Here is a 21,625-nt window from a genome sequence, read left to right as displayed (position 1 = left end):
TAGGGTAGGCCTAGGACCAGTTCAAATAATCGTCACTGGCGGTGGCTGTGAGCGGGAATCGAACCCAGGTCGCTGGGTTCATAGTGCCGTGTGCTAACCACTACACGGCTTTGAGCATGGCTCAGAGCCTTGCTCAACTTAAGCTGGCTTTGAGCATGGTCTGAGCCGTGCTCAGGATATGGATGGAGCTGAGCCTTAGCCAGGCCATGGCTGAGAAGCTGAGCTGAGCTGAGTGTGCAAGGCTGAGCCCGAGCTGAGCTGCCTCAGACAATCTGGCCCTTAGAGCTACAGAGATAATTAATTTCATTCTTGGGAAACTAATATGTTACGGACATTTAGGATTTTTCCATACTCTTGGAAATCAGGTGCGAGTGAAACTGTAAAATCTTATATGATAATTTTCGATTTAAAGCTTTCGTGACTGCAGGGATTCATCTTCTTGGTTCTCACAATGTGATTGCTGTTTTTGGCTGCTCTCAGTACACATACCCGCAGTGACAGCTTCCATGCACTTTATTCCATTTGCAGTGTCATCCTCGTACTGCATCCTGGATTGTTACTTTGACTTCCTGAATCTTGTCCAAATGATATTTGACGCAGTTTCAAACAAAACGTCGCATATATAATTGGTACATTTGGTTGTGAGGATTGTTCTTTAACTTACCGATGTGATGAAACAATAATAATGTGTGTTAAACGCTTGTACACATGACAATTCGTCATATTGTTGGCTGCGAAAATGTACGCGTTAAGTTTCATTCGTCCATTTTTAGTTTCTGGCTCGTCTGGCCGCTAGCGAAAGGATCCGTGTTATTCGAACGTCTTGGTTACCTCTACCAAGTCACCTCCTGAGCTCTCCCTCCTCTGTGGCACAGGGAAGCAGGTGGTGCAGTATGTGAGCTCCCCTCTCATCCTGCCGGATCCAGACCTCGGGCCACCGGGCCAAGGTGACCTCAGTCCATCTGACCTCTTTGATCTGGCCTCTGATTGCAATTACTTCCTGCTCGGCAAAGAGGCATCCCCCAGCGCACCGGGGTCTCCCACGCCCAACGCGTCGACGACAGCGATGGCTGCGACTGCTGCTGCCACAGCTCCGACCACCTCCCCAAGCCAGGTTCCCGACCCCGCGCTGTCCTAGCCCTGCCTGCCGCTCAGCTGTTTTAAACTACATGCGAACAATGTGGTGGAGGGCTTTACAAAAAAATGCTGTTTTTGTACATGAAGTAGATGTCAGTGCTGCTGCACGTTCCTGGCCACGCTGGCAGTCGGGCAGTGTGTGTGTGCGCGTTAATAAAAATGTTTTTGGAATGTAATAGCCGACATTCATTGCTGACGTTAAATCCTGCATTTATAACAAATGCTTCCTCGTGGACACTTGCGAAGTAAAAAAAAAAGCGTTTTAATGTTTATTTGAAGACTAAAGATAATATTTTGTTCCACAAGAAAGAGAATAGGATATTTTGTCTCTGTTCTGCCATTCTGCCATATTTAGCGAGTGGAATGGAGCATGGGAATTCATGGGGTCTGAGCAATTTCAGCTGCAATTGCTGGTGGCAGGGTTTCTAATTGCTATTTTACAGATCATTTGCAGAGCAACGACCGAGTCGCCCTCTTATCCTCTTGCCATAGTGACATGTCGCTAGTCCCAGTTGTGAAAAACATTGTCCCAGAAGTTTTGAAGAAATTAACACAGATGGGAGAGGAGCAATGTCATTGCTGTGATGAGGGCTGCAGGCTTTTGCAGGTGGTTCACTGCTTCACACAGCATCACTCGGAGGAATGTTCTTGACGTTATTGAGATGAGCGAGCATAGACTTCAGCGCAGCCTCGTGTATTTTAGTGGGTCAGAGCCCATCAAGATGTCGGTTGCAGATGGACGCTTGTGATTTCTTTTGTAGTCGCAGGTAATTTTCATACAGTACAATGTCGCATATCCGACTCATGTATCCGCCCTGACCAATTAACTGCCCCCCCCACCTAGTTTAGGGAAAATGTCATCTGCCTTGTCTGCAGTATCTGCAACGGCTCGAGAATTTGGCTCAGTGACATCTGTGCTCATGTAGCCATGGGTTAACGTGGCTCAAACACAGAGATCCTTGACAAAGAGAAGCAGGGATGACTTGGTTCGGAGTTGAGGCCATTCCATGTAAGCTGCTGTTCATGGAGTACCTTTGGTCTTATATTTATTTTAATACTTTGTTTGGAGGTTTCTTGTATATTATAAACTGCGTAGTAATGTAAAGTACTGTATTTTCATTAACTTTTAATAAACGTCCATTGTTTAAAGCAGATTGTGCTTTACCTGTGTCTAATAATCTAGTATATTTGGTATTTGCTCTCCATCCTTATAGTCGAGGCTATCACTAAGGAAAGCACTGCTAAGTTCAGTCTGCAGTAGTTTCACTGTAGGGGGCGATGTTTCTACGTGTAATCCCAATTCAGTACTTTGCGGCTAAATACAAAAATTTGGCAAATTTGGAACATGGCGCCGGCGATGGCCTCGTATTGAATGACGTCAGACGATCCTTAAACATCCACCGTGAACCAAGTGTTATGCATTTTATGGTTAATGCACCCCGAGTAATGAACAGGGCTGCCGCTTGATTTGAACCACGAATCTCTGCAACAAGCGGTAAACGCACTCCCGCTGGGCCGCATCACTGCCCCGTGTGCACGGTATAACCATCGTTTTCTATCGCCGTTAACTCGTCTTATCTATTCACATTTCTACCAAGGCCTCGGTTTCCAGAGTTTCGGATATGCGACTTTATGCTGTGTTTAGGTTTTGGGCTATAACGCCGCACAGAGGAAAATGTGTAATGGAAAAAATGTATTTGAGCAGCAAAGCCACAAATACAGACGTTTAGATGGAATTGATGGCAAAAGTTTGGCTCTTGGAGGGTAAACACATCGGCATGCGTGTGAGCCACACGCTGACTCAGCCCTGTGCTTGCACTTCACGATGCTGTGGCCTGTTGACGAGTGTAGTTGCTTGTTCTTCTACTCTCCTCAACTCGAATCCTAAACACCTGGGTCTTCTGCAAAGAAAGGCCTACTCAAGAGGATAAGTAGAAACCCATTGCCTTTGGTTACTTCTCATTCATATAATAACTTAGACTCGTTACATGCACAGTATTCGCGCGCTCTTAAAGACAGAAGGACTTGGATGCGTGAGGAGGAACCACAGACGAGTGGAAAGGCAACGTGGTGAGCCGCCACTATCATTAGTTGCTCAATCTCTTGGGTCTTCTATAAAATGTTTTTAACCAGTGGAGTGTTTCTACAGTGGGAGGAAACTGGATCACCCGGAGAAACCCACGTGTGCAAGGCGGTTGGGGGGAAGGCAACAATGTTCCGTACAGATGGAAACAGATGAAGATTAATCCGCTTGCTGTACTGCATTCTGGCAAGCCAGGCAATGACAACCTCGACGCCCGTACTTTAAAGTGCAATTGCTCTCCGCAACATCGGCATGGGACTGGTTTCACAACTCACAAGTGGACGAGGGTAGATCTTTTTACTGTATCTTTGAGCTACATTTATTTGTTGCAGTGTTAATCATTAGGAAATGGGATTTAAAAAAAAAATAACTGAATGTTTTTGTGTTTTGGTTTTTTTTTCCAATTCTAGAGTTGCAGTGATGCATTTTGGTGACGTGAGTAGCATTTGTAGTTCCCTGTACTTGCAGCAGGCCCAATGTACAGAAATGCCTTCAAGGCAACTGGATAAAGTGTTAGAGTTATGCAGTAACCAAGTGTTAAGCGTAAAGTTGCAATGGATGACGTTTCTAGTATAATTGCTTTTGATTGAAAGTACACTTGAAAAGTTTAACCAATAGTAATATAGCTGTGCCAATCCAAAATATGTATACAAATAATACTATACTTTTCTATATTAATTTACTTGAATTGCGCATTTTATATATATATCTCAAGTGTGACTCCGCAATATGGCCACGCAGGGGGGCGGCTCGGGTTCTTTGCATGCGGAGCTCACTCTCTTGCGCAGTAATTACATCGTTAAGCGCTCTCGTATCCTCAGGCCTCACATGCGACCGCCACTGGAGAATTCAATTTCGGTGAAGCAAAAGCGCAGTAATTTGACTTGCTTACCCAGCAAAGCCTCACAGTCGCATAACTCTTTCAGGAGGGTCCTGCAAAGTTTTCGCAGTATGGGACAATGTTGCTGCTGTGTGTAGTCTCAATTCAGTAATTTTCATATACTTTCCAGCATTGTTATGTTTACATTGTTTTAACGATGGGAGGAAACCGAAGAACTTGGAGGAATTTTGATTTAAAGCTTTTGTGACTGCAGTAATTCATATTCTTAGCTCTTTCCATAAAGTCACGTTGAAGGGAAACAATAAAATAATGAAATATATATTTTATTATTTTATTTTTCCCTTCGACTTGGAGGAAACCCATGCAGATCTCAGTGAGAACATACCAAGTCCACACAGCACCCAAGTTAGAAATTGAACCTAGGTCCTTTTTGCCATGAGCCACGAGTGTTACCACTGCACCACCCTCCATGAATGCCAATTGAAATATAAGGAAGAAATATTAGTCAATTATGCGATTGTGACGTTTCCGTGGGCTTTATATTACAACTTAAACAGTTGGATGATGTGTTGTTTTGACTTGTAAAATCAGTAATCTTGGATTCAATTCTAGATTTGAAGCTTTCTTGACTGCAAGGATCCATACTCTTTGGTTCTATTCGGTAAAGTCACGTGATTTTTGTTGTTTTATTTTTTACCTACGTGACTTTACCGAATAGAACCAAAGAGTATGAATCTTGGATTCATTCAGTCAAGACGACAGTTTAGAGTGAAAATCACACACTACCAGCCACTGCTGCTTAGCGCAGAATTCTCGTCCAATAGGATGCGCCACTTGTGCCGCATAACGATTGTTATTTTACCCCATGTACAGTACATGGACTGTCATTTCGTCAGTCCAGTGCCAGAAGAGGGCCTTGCCATGCATTGCAGGTGAGGGTTAAATTACCATACCTCGCTTTGCTGGTCATCACAGGCTGGCAAAGGTAGGTGAGCATTGAAGAGCATTATTACAAATACATTTGGTACCCTCTACTGCTAATCTTTGTAGCCCCATAACCTATAACAATCTTTTTGATTTAAAGCTTTTGTGACTGCAGGGATTCATATTCTTGGTTCTTTCGGTAAAGTCACGTAGAAGGGAAACAATAAAATAATAAAAATATAAAACAATAAAATTCTCACTATAACAATCTGTTGTGCATGGTGGTTGTCCATCCAACAACTATCCAGGCTCATATCTCCTTAGCTTCTGAGATCTGGCAAGAACGAGCCGGGCACATTCTCGGCGATTTGGCCACGAGCTTTTGTAACTCGTATCATCTGAGTCTCTAACTGTCCTGTACGTGTAAGCAAAAATATTTTAAAAATATTTGTAACGACATGACTTAGTGTCGGCTAAAACGGAGCTTTAGGGAATTCGGTCATTGCTTGCAGCCCTCGTGTGTGAGGTGTGTACAAACAAATGGTGTAAAACTCGCCTCGCTCTTTAACTGCAGGGCATGAGACTTGTACATTGATGCAAGATGAGATAATGGAATGAGCAGTGGGAATTTACAACTTCACACAGGTTTTCACAGCCAATGTTTAGCTCTGGGTGTGTGAGGGTCCAATAGGCAAGTAGGGTGGACACAAGAAAAAGCATGCCCTTTGGTGCTTTCGGTAAAGTCACGTAGATAGAAAAATAATAGATCACGACGTTTTGATCGCAACTCAGGCAATCATCAAGAAAAAGCGTTTTGTCTCATTTAAAATAAAAGAGCATAAACAACAGGATTCAACTTATGACTTAAAGCTTTCGTGACTGCAGTAATTCATATTCTTAGTTTTTTCGGTAAAGTCACGTTGAAGGGAAACAACAAAATAATAAAATATATATAAAACAATAAATTCTCACGACGTTTCGACCATAACTCAAACGGTCGTCTTCAGGTGTGTTGGTTTGCATAAATTTATTTTTAAACGGCGCATTTAGAATCCTCTTGAGGAGCCTTTCAAAACCATCACTTTACCCTACATTGCGGGGATCACAAAAAAGATCTCCAAAATCTTGAATAAACACAAGATCCAGGTCCGTTTCAACACATTACATAAAATCCGTGATCTGGTTCCATCTGTAAAAGATGTGATTCCGGACATACAATACCCTGGTGTCTACAAACTAAGTTGCCTCTGTGGTAGTAGTTACATTGGAGAAACCAAACGCCATGTCTCGGACCGCATTCGTGAACATAAAGCAGACCTTAAACACGGTAGGACCAACACCTCGGCCGTGGCAGATCATTGTTCTAATTCAGTGGGCTCACATGCCATTGACTTTTCCAAGACGGAGGTTATTTGTAAGCCATCTGGCTTCCATGAGAGATTCGTTCATGAGGCTATCCACATATACAAGCACAGAGACAATTTCAACCGAGAAGATGGATTCTATCTTAGCAATCATTGGAAAGATTTGATAAACCATTTCAGGTCTTAATTGATTGTTCACGCTTACAGTGGCTTTCAGACAGTATACATTATAAAAAATTTCGTCTCCCCCCTCCTCTTTTCAGAATATAGATGGACTAGTCCTAAATAAACTGCCAAATCGTTGCGCGTGGCGCTAACGTTTTTTTATAAATAAATAAATGCGCCGTTTAAAAATAAATTTATGCAAACCAACACACCTGAAGACGACCGTTTGAGTTATGGTCGAAACGTCGTGATAATTTTTTATTGTTTTATATATATTTTATTATTTTGTTGTTTCCCTTCAACGTGACTTTACCGAAAAAACTAAGAATATAGGATTCAACTTATTTGGTTCTTTCGGTAAGGTCACGTAGAATGAGAATAAAATAATAAAATAACACAATAAAATTATCACGACGTTTCGGCCACAACGCAAGCAGCCGTCTTCAGGTGAAAGGTACAGACCTGTCGGGACGACAGCTTGTGTTGTGGCCGAAACGTCGTGATAATTTTATTGTGTTATTTTTTTATTTTATTCTCATTCTACGTGACCTTACCGAAAGAACCAAAGAAGATGAATCCTTGCAGTCACGAAAGCTTTAAATCGAAACAGGATTCAAGTTAACCGTGAGAATTTAACACAACCTATCTTTGCCAGACAGCACAAAACAAGCATTTTAACAATGCACACAAGCTCTCAGCCTTATCCAGACCACTGACTCAAAAGAAGAGTTGAGATAATATGGCCATTGTAACATCTTCATCAGATGTCGACTCATTAAATTTAGCACCACAAACCCAAGCTTGTCCCACGGTGTTATTCCCAACCACTTTCCACCAGCATCTGATCCAAACTCCCCACATCTCCAGAAACACCTCCACAAACACCTCCACAGTACGGTTATGAAAAGCTCATGCACGTTGCCAAGTGCAGAACTGTTCTACAAACAGGCGTCTTGAAGGTTACCTGAACCTGCATACCCAAACTCCGGTTCACAGGCTCCATCTCTGCTCCACGACAATGTTTCAAGCAGAAACTTCAACAGATGCTCATGCATCCTCAACAAGCACTTGCCTGTGCGGTGAGTCACCAATGGTTTAAAATGTCAGGTCACTGCTGTCTTAACATATCTTGCATACAGCCATGCCAATTAAGTGTTTTGTATCTTGAGCAAGCCACTTGCATTATTAGCTAGGTCATGTGACCTTTAACAGAGAAATATGAAATTTGGTTTGCATCAACAGAACCTGTTGACAAAGTTGTTACGTTTTATATTTTATATGTTAAAGAACTGTAGTGAATCACTGGTTGGCAAGTGAGTTAGGCTTGACAGTAGTTCCGCTGCTCTGCATTCATCAAAGTATCAACTCAAGAGGCCACGCTGTGTCGGTTGCTCTGCAGGTTGATAGAGGGGTGCGTGTTGGGATTGTGAGCAGCAAAGGGGACGTTTTTCAGGGGTGCCCTGTTCAGGGATGCGTTTTATAAGTTAAAAGGAGGAATTAGGACTAAAGTACATTTAGACAAAAAGCTTAAAATGTGTTTAACATAACATTTGCTTGCTGGTTTAGTGACATTGAATTTCTTCACAATGACTTGATAAATTGTTGACGTATATATAAAAAGAAAATAAATGTCCGCAAAAAATATATACCGAATGAGTTGTATTATTGCTATTACTTCTCTTGTTTACCAAACAAAGTCTCAATCTCATGATTATTTCAGGAGGCTCCTGCCAAGTTTTCAGTCGGGGCCAATGTTGCTGTTGTGTGATCCCAGTTGAGTAACTTGCAGGTAATGTCAACATTGGGATGTTTTGGTCAGTACCAGTAACATATAGTTTACTCGCGGGAAGTACCCGGCGTTGCCCCGGGCGAAAAAGACACACACACACACACCGACTTACACAGAGATAGACCCACACACACAAAGATCCCCCATATAGCCTTAATAGACTGTAGGGGCAAGTGCTGTTTGCGAGCACGGCACAAGAGGGGGTGGGTGGCCAACACCACGCCCGGCCGCCTTTGTCTCCCTAGTGATGTTTACACACCGCACACACATCGACCTCCACATATGCACTTATACACACATCGACTTACACATACACACACACATACACACAAAGATAAACAAAGATGCCCGTATAGGCTTAACAGACTGTGGGGGCAAGTGCTGTTAGCGAGCACCTATTAAGGCCGGCACGACACACGAGGGGTGGGTGGCCAACACTACGCCCGGCCGCCTTTGTCTCCCTAACACCAGGTACTCATTTGAGGCTGAGTCGACCTAGGGGAGGCCCAGGACCGGTTCAGATATAATCGTCACTGATTTTGGCCGTGAGCGGGAATCGAACCCGGGTCGCCAGGTTTGTAGCACAGCGCGCTAACCGCTACACTACCGCTCCCCACACACACATCGACTCGCACACATGGATTTACACATATGGATCAATGCACATACATCGACTTACACACATACATCGACTCACAGACGCACATAGAGCCACACATACATCCAGTTACATGCAGACATATCAACATACACACATACAGCGACTCACACACACATGGACTTACACACATCGACTTACACACATCGAGCCACACACATCGACTTGCACACACAGCGACTCGCACACACACACATTGACCTACACAACAACAACCGCCATTCGCAACTAAGTGGCGGTGACGTCACCACGACGCTTGTGCCAGGCTATGTGCACCCTGAGGCCACGTGAAGTGTCGAACGCCCGCTGGCAGGAGGTGACGGGGCAGACCCAGGTGCCACGGGTCGACTGACTGAGATGACTGGCTGATGCACCACCTGTGCCCCCTACTGTGCCAACCTGCTGTGCTTTAGCCACCCGGCGCTCCGCTCGTTCTGAGCGTCGCTCCTGCACCCCCCGTTGTTGTTGGAGAGCGACTACCTCCAACTGCCCAGTAGCGTCCTTCTCGAGCCTCCTCCACAGAGGCCGATCTTGACACCGCTGGTACCAGTCATCGGCAAGTCCACTCAGCTCCACGTCCTGTACCGCATCACTCCATCTCTTCTCTAGCCCATGCCGCGCCCGCTTAGCCCCCTCAATCCGGCCGAACAAAAGCTGTTTCGGCATGCGGTGGCTGGGCATGCGTGCTACATGACCCAGCCATCGCAGCCTTGCCCGCCAGAGGAGCTCACCGATGGGACCTTGCCCAGATCTTTCAAGGATTTTTGAGCTCCTCACACAATCCAGTCTAGTTAAACCCAGGATGGATCGTAGGCAGGCCAGCCTAAATGTTTCTAACCGGCGAAGATGTTCCATTAGGGGGGTCCACGTTTCGCAAGCGTAGAGAAGGGAGGCAATGACCGTGGCCGAGAAGACCTGAAGCTTAGTGCGGAGCGACAGACCAGGTAGCTTCCACACAGCGTTACGCAACCGATGAAAAGATATTGCCGCTCGACTGATTCGGAGTGAGACCTCTGCTGTTAAACTGGAGCCAGTCATAAGCACACTGCCCAGGTATGGGAAACTCTCTACTCTCTCCACAACTGCCCCATCACCGATTGGGAGTTGTGGGGGTGGAGTGTCCGATGGTACAAAATACCCAGGCAGGTTCTTAGTCTTGGTGGGGCTGATGGTAAGGCCCCACCTCTTAGTGGCACGCTGCAGTCTCAGCAGCAGCGTCTCCAACTCCTCCTCTGACTGAGCAGCTATTACCAAATCATCAGCATACATAACGTGGTTGAGCAATAGGGAGCCATCCCTTGACCGCACCCGGGCATCGATCAGCCTCCCATTATATCTGTACCATATGGAGATTCCCCCGGTACAGCTATTGAAGGCTTCACGAACTACGTGGTCAAAATAGATGTTAAATAATGTGGGAGCCAGAGGACATCCCTGTCGCACCCCAAGGTGTACAGGGAATGGCTCTGACTCCCGGCCACGTAGTTTTACCCGGGCCCGCTCACCATCATGAAGGTCCTTAATGATCGTGAGCAAAGGATCAGGTACTCCAAAAGCACGAAGAACAACCCAGAGCCCAGGCCTACTGATGGTATCATAGGCCTTGACCAGGTCAATAAAGCAGAGATGTAGGTTTTGTTGGAATTCCCTACACCTCTGCTGTAGCAGACGGACAGAAAATATGGTATCTGTGCAGGACCGCCCTTTCCTGAAACCGCATCGACCTGCACACACACATCGATTTACAAACACAGCGACTCACACACACACATGGACGTACACAAACAAACACAGCAACTGACACACACAGTGACTCGCACACACGGACTCGCACAGACATATATGGACGCACACGTGTGGGGGCTGATGCCCCCTCCCCACTCCCCATTAGGTGGGGGCTGATCTCCCTCTCACCACGAGCGGGGTGGGGGCGCCACGTCTAATTGGTGGGGGCTAATGCCCCCCTCGCCCTCCACGCGCGGGGGGGTGCGACGTTTGCCTCCCCCAGCCCCGTCCCCTCCGCATTTGTGTCGCTCGCGGTCCCCCGCGCCCCCGACTGGGTGACCCCCCCCCCCCCCCCGTACCAGGGACCTCTCTGACCGACATAGCTAGCGGCTGGCCGACATCGCCTAGGGGTTAATTACGCGCGCGCCCGCCCGCCTCCCCACTCGAGCGTCCTAACCACGCGGATTACGTAATAGTATGTGACTCGCCGCTCGCTGCTGTTGGGAGCCGTTGTGTCAACAAGGCGAAGGGCCACGGGGGTTACTGATTAACTCGCTGGCAGCCACCGACGCTCCGGAGCGGTCCGGATATTAATTAGTTATTAATCGGCGCTCGCGCGGTACCCACCCACTGATTTTCTCTGCGCGATACCCGCGTGTCTCGCCGTTAATACTGCGGTTCTCGCGTGTACACGCGCTGGCGCGGGCAACCATTTATATTTTAATATGCGCGCGCGTCATACACACTGATTTTTAGTCACCCACACACCGTCGTGCGCCGATCGCTGTCCCACCACTCTTCACACACACATGCACCACGCGTCACAACGTCAGTCTGCGCTAAGGGTTTATTCCCGGAGCGAATAGTGAACCCCTGTTTATGGCCCCCTCCAGCCAGCACCCTTCGGACAGCGCCTAACCTCCTATCACCTGACCGTCGCAGACTGCGTCTATCTTCCAAGCTCGAGCTGACTGCGAGCTGGGCTGAATTGGCCCCCTCCCCCCGTGCTGACCCACCTTTCCAGCTGCACGATGGGGGTTGGGGAAGATGCCCGCCTCGGAGACTTTGCCTGGCCAATCGTTTTCAGCTGCAGCTGCAGGCGTCCCACGGACGCTGAGGGCGGCTGGTATTTTCTCCCACTCCAGAAGAACTCTGATCCAATTTGCCCTCCTTCCCCCCTTATGTTTCCAAAGCCCGTTAATCCCTGGGTCATATCACGTCATCCTGCACCAATCAAATTCTCGTTCTGGCCGTTTTGAGCGCTCTGGCCGTTAGGGGGGGGGGAGGGGGTCACGTCATCCCCCCCCCTCCCGTCCATTGTCTCTGTCCCTGCGTTCCCCGTCGCTGACTCACCGATAATCCCCTCGGGCCCTCTCTCTTAAATCCTCATATATGCCTAGGGGCTTTTCCCTCCCACCCCACTGTTTACACTGCCGCAGGGTGCTTGCCTTGGGGTACCATCCCCCCATGTTGTGTATGCTTCATCGAGGCCGGCCTGTAAAGCTCTATGCCCCCTTTTTGGGGGGGCCGCCATGTAATTCGGTCTGGGGGGCTCAGCCAATTTCCTGGTCCGGGGAAACAGTGGAACGTCCCTGTTAATGGAGTCCTCGGGTGAAAACCCATCGTACCAGGCGATCCCTCCTCGAGACCCTACAGGGGTGCATGAGTGTTTAGTGGGGCATGCGTGCGTTTGTGGGAGGTGGTGCAAGGAGAGGGTTAGCGCCGGCCGAGCTGCTCCGCTGCGGTGGCACCACACACGCACACATGGATGTACATACGCAGACTAACTTTTACATAGAATAAATAAGTTTGTAAATAATAGTTTTCTATTTACGTGACTTTAGCGAAAGAAGCAAGTTGTAAATAATAGTTTTCTATGTATGTGACTTTAGCGAAAGAAGGGAGAGGGGAAATGCACGCGTGTATAATAATAAGTAAGTAATTAGGAGCGACTGTGAGGGTGTTCCGCCAATTTGGTGCAAACATTTGCCACGAGCAAGAGCGGCAAATTAATGAAAGTCGACGAATACAAAATGAACCGAACCCACCAGTAACTATGAGCAGATGCGCACCAATAAAGCGTAATTGACATAACGTCACTGCTCATACCCCCCTACTGAGGGGGCCAGTGTTAATATGATAGAATGAAGACGTAATTGAGTATATTTATTGGTTTGCCCCTGTGCAATAAGTGATATTGTGTGGCTGCTTATGCCTCAATAGTACAGAAAAGGCTATTCTTCAAAAACATTGGTTCATCCCTGTAATTCAATCTAACCTATAAAAGGCAATTTGTAACGAGTAAACAGTTATGGTAATAAATGTCTGAAGGGAGCTGTAAATCTGTTACCTTGCGCAGTGTCCACACGAAAGAGAATTTCCCCTCACCCCCACCGAGAGCGCGCTAGATAATAAATAAATAAACGAAACACAGTTCATCGCTAATTAAACTACTTAAAAGGTGACGAACGCAAAATCGGAATAGCGCTGGCTCAGCACGGGGCTTATGGCGTGGTACCTGGCGACTTATTTTAACCATAAACCCCACGGTTTCGGCCGCACGCACAGACATACAATGACATTTATAGGTTAGACGAGCAGGAAGCACCCGACGTTGCCTGGGCGAAAAAGACACACACATCGACTTACACACTTACAGACATTGACCCACACACAAACACATCGACTTACACACACACATGGACTGACACAGACATCGACTTTAGATACACACACATGGAGTTACACACATATCGACGTGCACACATACAGCGACTTGCACACACACATCGACTCATACACACATCGACCTACACACACATCGACGTACACACATACACGTGGACTTACAAACACACATCGACTCACACACACACATTGACTTGCACACACACATCGACTAACAGACACATCGACTTACACACATGGACGCACACACATATATCGACGCACACACATATCGACGACCACCGTTGCGTTGGTTCTCCTGCGTTGATGCCCTTGCCTCTCACAGCGCAGTTGTCAGCCGCAGCTTGTGTTACACAGACATGATATTAACTTGATAATCCCCCTAATCTCTCCCATCAACATGGTGCTAATCTCCCATTAACACTGCTGTTATGCGCATATGCGGGGACAATACTCTTATGCGGCGACGGAAGCTAATTTCATGATAATCTCTCACTCCCTAATCTCCCCCCATTAACACAACTGACGTGCTTGCGTGCAGGGATGGAATTCCTTTCCAGCTCAGACCCTGCCTGCTTGCCCTTCGCCACATATATAACCTCTTGTTGAAACGGCTCTCTCGCTGTGCTCTTCCTGGTTCAGCAGTTCTACTGCTGAGTTATTTTTTCCGCCTGAGGACGACCACTTGTGTTGCGATCGAAACGTCGTGATTTATTATTTTATTTTTCTACCTACGTGACTTTACCGAAAGAGCCAAAAAGTATGGATTCCTGCAGTCACGAAAGCTTCAAATCAAGAAAAAGAGTCCTTAACATTGCCGTGGTGAGGCCTAGTCCCACGCAGAGCCCCCGGCCTCTCCTAGATTGTCCAGCCAGCCGAGGTGGCATCTTGGCAGGCTGGGGGCTGGGCCGTTTCCCCTCACCCCCCAGCCACAATCCCCCCCCCCCCACCCCCCGCTCTGCAGTAATATCTACGGCCTATAGTGGTAGCATCTACCGACTGTATAGTAGTAACTGCACGCATCGGGGTGGGGGAGGGGAGGACATCACGCTGTGAAGAATTTACCTCAGCGTTTAGTATTTTTATAGCATGTTTAACGCGCAAGCAAATTTCCCCCTCGCCCCCACCGAACGTGTGTGACTTGGTAGGGCCCTTACCCCCCACTGAACGCGTGAGTTGGTTTGGTCGATAGCGCGCTAATAAATAAATGAAAACTGCACAAAATCGCTAATTAAAGTACTTTTAAGTTGACGGATGGGAAAAAGGAATAGCGCTTGCTCACCGCGGGGCTTACGGCGTGGGTACCTGGCTATTTTTTTCACGTAAATCCCATTTGAGGCAAATCCCTCGCAAGCATGACATTTATAGGCAAGATTTAGCTATGTGAGGAAACCATGCAGAACAAACTCCACACAGAAAGGCACCCGAATCGTTTATTTAATTTTACAGATATTTTGAATGTTCGTGTGCCTTGAAAACTGAGCAGACGGCAACAAACGTGTGAATTGCGCGATGGCGACTTCAGTGGTCACATTTCAGAGCATGGCACGACCATTACAAAACGTATAAACAGCGTGGTGTCTTATGCACTCATACTTTTAATTACATTCGTTGTTAGTCCTGAGATGAGCTCACTATGAGGAAGAGTTATCATATTGACAAATTTCCCCCGAGTAGCTGCTCGCGATCGTTGATAAGGACGCACGCGTTTTGCCCTGGTTGCTTGATGCGGGGACATGGACGACCCGGGTGCCGGTGGCTGTGCCGCCTGTGGCCGGGAATGCAACGACTCGGGGCGGTGGATCTCGCATGCCCACTCGTCAAACTGCAAGTGTATTAGTTTCCATCCGTACTGAGATTGAGTGTTATCCCCTCACACGTGTGGTGTTTCTTCAGGTTCTCGTGTTTCCTCCCACTCGTATAAACATTCATGGAGTTGGTTAAACATCCCAATATAGGGCTACAGAGCTTGGGCAATCTTTGGCGCCGATTCTGTTTGCCTTCCTGTTGGCCTCTGCGCATCACAATTTGTTTTGGTGTTCTAGATGCAATGTGGTGGTCCAGCGGTGGGAACACTTCCTCGCTCCCCCTCCCTCCACCGCAAATTAACTGCTTTTTTATTTTGGGTTCTTTCGGTAAAGTCACGTAGAATGGAGATAAAATAATACAAATAATAACAGAATACAATTCTCACGATGTTTCGGGCACAACACAAGTAGCCTTCCTCAGGTGAAGAAACAGGACTGTCCGGAAGACAGCGCTTGAGTGATCTCACTCAAGCGCTATCTCACTCAAGCGCTGTCTCACTCAAGTGCTGTCTTCCGGACAGTCCTGTTTCTTCACCTGAGGAAGGCTACTTGTGTTGTGGCCGAAACGTCGTGAGAATTTTATTCTGTTATTATTTTATTATTTTATCTCCATTCTACGTGACTTTACCGAAAGAACCCAGAAGATGAATCCCTCTAGTCACAAAAGCTTTAAATCGAAATTTAACTGCTTTTGTTGCCACATCTTGTCATTGACGAGTTCCTATTTTGCATCCCACTGCTAATGTAGATGTCCCCTTGGAGGTTGTGAGATTTGCACGGTCGATGATGCAGCCTGGGTCAGCAAAAGGGGCGTTGCCCATGGTGGGGCTGTTCAGCTGCCGCTGCTTTTGCCCCACAGGCAGCAAGGGCACAGCCCCTTGGTGAGTTTTTCAGGAAACTGCAAACTGCTACCGTTGGTCACATGTGAAGCTGCTTCAAGCTGTGTTCTAAACGACTGCAGCCATATTTATGGCCTCCAATTGTAAAGCGCCCCGGCGTACAGGAGGGCGCGATACAAAAATAAATCTTGATTATTCAGCGCAATCTTTCTTCATCGGCTACGTAGCAAGTCACTCACCCCGAATCCACATGTCAGCGAGGAGCTGGCCTAATGAATAAAACAAATCAGATAAAGTGCAAAACATCCCAAAGTGGTCTGCACAAGAGCAAAGCTCGAGACACTGGCAGAGGACATGACAGAGGAAGCCACTTCATAAACTCTTACAGGGTTGTTCACGTTGTATTATCATTACAAGAGTCAGTGTCCCCACGGTACAAATGGACATAGCTGACACACAAAACACTTTCAACCTCGGTTGACGTGTTGACAATAGTACCTGAAAAATGTTGCGAAGATGACGCAACCACGACTGATTTTATAAAATGTTAGATAGCTTTTGGTAGGTATGTAAAATAAAAAGAATTGTCCAGTACAAACGTGCAAATATGCACATTTAGTTTGCAGGGACGCTTCAGATATGTTGCTTATTGCTTGGTGGGCACCACAGGGACATTATTCCATAACATGCCTTGTTGTTTGAATAGAAAACGATGAGTATTATTACGACTATGCTTGTTCACCCACAAAAGCCTCAACGAGTCTCAAGACTTTTAGGAGGGTCCTGCCAAGTTTACACAGTAGGGGGCGATGTTGCTGCTGGGTATAATCCCGATTGAGTCATTTGGAAGTAAACATGCAAATACTGAATATTAGGCTGATACTTATTACATTGTGTAGCTGTAGGAAACGCACACAGAACAGGGAGAGAGAATACAAACTTGGCAGAAAGGCGCCCGAGTCAGGACTGGAACCCATGTTTCCACTGCACCACCCCGCCACCCACAAAGTAAAGCTACAATTATCTGGGCACACAGACACCTACAACCCATGTGGCCTTTCCACGTCGACTGGCAAGTGGGCTCGGTGGCCCAGGGATGGCCCTGGGCCCTTCCAGGATCGGCGGCAACACCGCCCACCCCGCTTCATGAGCCACGGGGCGGCCCCTGTGCTAGCCCCAACAATTTATTTTTAAACAAAATGGTTATTAACAAAGCTTAAGATAGGCTAAGCTAATATGTATTCGGGCAATCCATATGATTTTAATGATTCACTTTTTTTTTACAACAAATTTGGGAAGTTTAATGTGGCAGGGTTGCGCAGCGGTAATACTCTAGCCTCACAGCAAGAGGTACCTGGGTTCAATTGCCGACTCTTTGCTGTGTGGAGTTTGTATGTTCTCCCCCTGTTTAGCATTGGTTTACTCCGAATTCTCCACTTTCTTCCCATAGCTAAATGCATGCAATGTAACTGGTACTGGCCAAACATCCCAATGCTAAAAATATTCCTCCAAATTACTCAATTGTGGTTACACAGGCACAACATTGACCGTTACTGCAAAAAAACTAGAGGGCCCTTCTGAAAAAAAGTTTTGAGGTTGCCTAGGTAAAACAAGCAGAATAAACTAACAATATTTATATTTCCTATAGCAGATGCATGGTTAGAGCACCAAGAGTTTGTAACCATACCCTATCGTCTCTCCAGACTGAACAGTGCATTCAAAGCCACAACACTGGGTTTTTGTCAATGTGCCGTTACAATGTGAGGCATTCATGGGCTGATGCACACGGTGGCAGAATAGCATATTGATCAGACTTGACAGAAAAATGACAAAACCAGTGGAAGTGGACATTGATTTGGGTTTTGCTACAAACTATCAGTGCAAACTGCCTTTCCGCCAACACATTAATTAGGGTCCATGCCATGTCTTGAACCTCCTCAAAATTAATATACTTCAGAGAAACATCAATCCAATAAACAAAAGATCTTAGTAAATACGAGAAATGCAGATTTAACTATATTATTGGTCCACACAGGTTAGGTGGCCAAACATCTCAAGCAATCACATTCACCATCCACTCTTAGGCCTGTATTCTTAGTAACAGCTCAAGGTCCACTCTGGTTCAACTGAGCCGGATCAAAGCCACCGTGCTCAACCTGATCCAGCTCTGAGCATGGTCCCAGCCACGCTCAGGATTTCCATGAGCTGAGCCTGAGTCAAGCCACGGCTGAGCTACTCATGCATCTTTGGAAGCAACGAAGCAGCTCCATCCTGAGCCGAGACCGCATCTGAGGCCGAGCCAGATCCGAGCCGTGACTGTGAATGCGGCCCTAACGCTGCACTAATCTCACATGCATATTCACCCCTACAAAGCAATTCTAAGTCAAATGAAGACATGAATAATTAACTAACAAGGCCGCATTCCTGGTGCTATTTCCTGTTGCAACAAATACAATTACACAAATAAATTCAGCAGCGTTCATCACATTCGTAAAACATTGCAACGTCTGCACACATGAAAGTCCCTTACAGTACAATTCCATAATTCCGTTAAAAATAGTTTTACCATCACCAACATCTCAGCGAGTCATTAATAGTGGAGCCCCGTATTAAATTGGTTCCACTGCTACCACATCAATAAATCCCTTTCCCACGTTACAGGGTGAGACGCTAAACCAAACTCTAATGGCTAAAAGATCTCAAGCAATGACATTTACTGTCCACTCATAGGCCCTTTCGACCTCATGGTGGCACGTTCCAAACAGTGTCCATATCAAAACAGCAACTTCAATGGCAAACCGTGGTGCAGCAAGTTTGGAAATCGCCACTTTCACTGCATTTCATTCCATACGCGTCTTAGCGAGTCGCACGCGGTTGGTGATGCCATTTGGCACAGGCTTTGTATCAAACACAGCGCCACATCTGGGACACAGATGAGATGCAAAACTTGCCTCAATTAAAAACGTTCGAGAAACTGTCATGCTTGCCACAGTCGAATGCTTGCTGCTGGCGGATCCAACTTCATTGTGAGATACATTCCGTAATCATCGTGGCCATTTGTAGAATGTGACAAGCATTGTTTTATGGGATTGAGATCGTAGAGCTGCTGAGTAGGCGTTTAAAATAATCACTCAACTAAGAATTAAGAAACAGATGCTTATCTGCTTGACCAAATGCTTGTGGACTGTCGTCCAGTCTGCCTTCAGTTAACTCATGCGATTACACTGTGAACGTGGGGATTATTAAGAGGACGACTATGCTTGTTTACCCAGGAAAACCTAAGTCACCAAGTCTCAAGACTTTTTCAGGAGGGTCCTGCCAAGTTTTTGCACAGTAGGGGGTGGTGTTCAGTAGTTTGCTGGTGCTGTCAGAGCTGGAGTGTTTTGGCCAATGCCAGTAACACTGCATGGGTTTTTTTTTGCTTTGAAATGTAATGATCAATTGGGGTTGTAGCACTTGAGGAGGGGGGGTAACATGGAATGAGAGCGATGACGCATGGTGTGCACGTGAAGTTAAACGGTGTCTTCTACAGGGTTACATGCATTATGATGTCATAGAAATTACCAATGTTAAGCCGCACAAATACACCTTAGAAAGGCCTCTGGTGGAATTCAATAAATCCACAGACATAAAATGTGGTGTGGCTTATTTTGTGTGATGCCAACTCACATTGCACATCAGGCAGGGTGGCACAGTGGTAACACTCACGCCTAATAGCATAAATGAACTGGGTCCAATTCCCAGCTCAGGTGCCTTGCTGTGTGTGTGTTTTGTATTCTGTACCCATTTTCTACATGAGTTTACTCCAGGTTCTCGTTTCTTCCCATAGCTAAAGACAACACACAATGTGCTGAATATTGCAATCAATGTAGTAGACCCTCCTGTAAAATAGTATTTGGACTTAGTGTAGCTTTCCTGGGTAAATAAGAATATTACATACCCCAGACATCGTGTTATGTTAACAGCATGAAGGTTATCAATCTATCCTAGACCAGCATAATTTTGGACTAGAATCTCATTTAACTCTTTTTGATGGCACATGGCAAGCAAAATGAGATTAAATTATACTGCATCATCTGGCCAATACGTCCCTCAAAAGGTATACCCCTATTTAAACCAAGAGGAAATCTCTGGTGTCATTGATATAAAGGCCATGCCATCAACCAATGAAGGGCCTCGATACAATTTCTGACTGGCGGTTTGTGTACTCCCGTTTCCTCCCATAGCTAAACATCCCAATGTTGAAAAATTGCCTACAAATTGTTCCATTTGGATTACACACAGTAACATCACTGCCATTATTTTTATAACAGGAACCATTAAGCTAATCGGTGTTAAATTAACAAATGCAAAGAAAATCAATGCTTACAAGCATTCGAGTGAATATGTGAAAATGAATGAGCCTGTGGCCTATAAAATAAAACCATAACCACGTCAGAATATCCATGCAAAAAAACGAAGAATATGCAATTACATTTTTGGTGGTCCTCAGGACATCGATAACAGAAGCCAATACCAGTGTATGATGTTTAAAACGGAATAAAATGCCACTAATACATCTGTCTACAATTCACAAGCAATTACACCTTACTCTTTGGTTCTATTCGGTAAAGTCACGTAGGTAAAAAATAAAACAACAAAAACCACGACGTTTCAGCCACAACACAAGCGGCCTTCATCAGGTGAAGGGACCAGACTGTCTCGAGGACAGCGCTGGAGTGAAACACAGCCAAGCTCAGACCGCGACCTTTAAGCTGTGTGAGAGTAATTAAGGTGCCTTGACAAAGGAATTAGCATAAAAAATTTGCATTTAATAGGGGGACTTAGCATGATGAAAGGTAGGGAGGGGGTCGACCTGTGCAGGCTGGCGAGGGGGCAAGGTAGCGTCCACATGCTGGTGGTGTGAAAAGGGGATTTTAAGAAGCTGCAAAAGTTTGGGGTACCACTACTTGAAAAATATACTGTACCATTGAAAATTAGTTTAATGTTTGGTTCGATTTAGAACATCTTTCCAATGGTTGCTTAATTTGAAACCATCTTCTCGGTTGAAATTGTGTCTGTGTTTGTAGATCTGAATTGCCTCGTGAACAAATCTCTGATGAAAACCCGTGGATTTGCAAAGAACCTTGGTATCGGGGAAAATTATATCGTGATCACCCACAGCGTTGTAACAGTAATCAGCTACGGCAGAAGAATTCGTTCTGCCGTGTTTCAAAGCTGATTTGTGCTCGCGAATTCGGTCAGAGACATGTCGCTTTGTCTCCCCGATATAGCAATCACCGCAGGTACAACTCAATTTGTAAACGATTTAGTTTAGTTTACAAATTAAGTTGTACCTGCGGTGATTGCTATATCGGGGAGACGAAGCGACATGTCTCTGACCGAATTCGCGAGCACAAATCAGATTTGAAACACGGCAGAACGAATTCTTCTGCCATAGCTGATCACTGTTACAACGCTGTGGGTGATCACGATATAATTTTCCCCGATACCAAGGTTCTTTGCAAACCCACGGGTTTTCATCAGAGATTTGTTCACGAGGCAATTCAGATCTACAAACACAGACACAATTTCAACCGAGAAGATGGTTTCATATTAAGCAAC

General features: G+C 46.0%; 1 protein-coding gene across 3 annotated transcripts in view; it reads left to right on the top strand.

Moving 5' to 3' along the window:
* The window catches only part of HSF1 (heat shock transcription factor 1), a 65,350-nt gene extending 57,192 nt beyond the window's left edge, over positions 1-8,158 (top strand). For 2 of the 3 annotated variants that reach the window (XM_032974467.2, XM_032974466.2), the window contains one exon: positions 876-8,158. In XM_032974467.2, the coding sequence (XP_032830358.2) occupies positions 876-1,138 (263 nt within the window). In that variant the 3' untranslated portion in view covers positions 1,139-8,158. The remainder of the gene's footprint in view (positions 1-875) is intronic. The other variant, XM_032974468.2, reaches the window with a different exon arrangement.
* Positions 8,159-21,625: the final 13,467 nt, after the last annotated feature.

This window comes from Petromyzon marinus, chromosome 54 (assembly GCF_048934315.1).
Source record: "Petromyzon marinus isolate PM22_M1 ecotype Great Lakes invasive population chromosome 54, UKy_Petmar_22M1.pri1.0, whole genome shotgun sequence".
Lineage (NCBI taxonomy): Eukaryota > Metazoa > Chordata > Hyperoartia > Petromyzontiformes > Petromyzontidae > Petromyzon > Petromyzon marinus.
The sequence above is the reverse complement of the archived record's forward strand: the minus strand, read 5'-3'. Positions and strand labels throughout refer to the sequence as shown.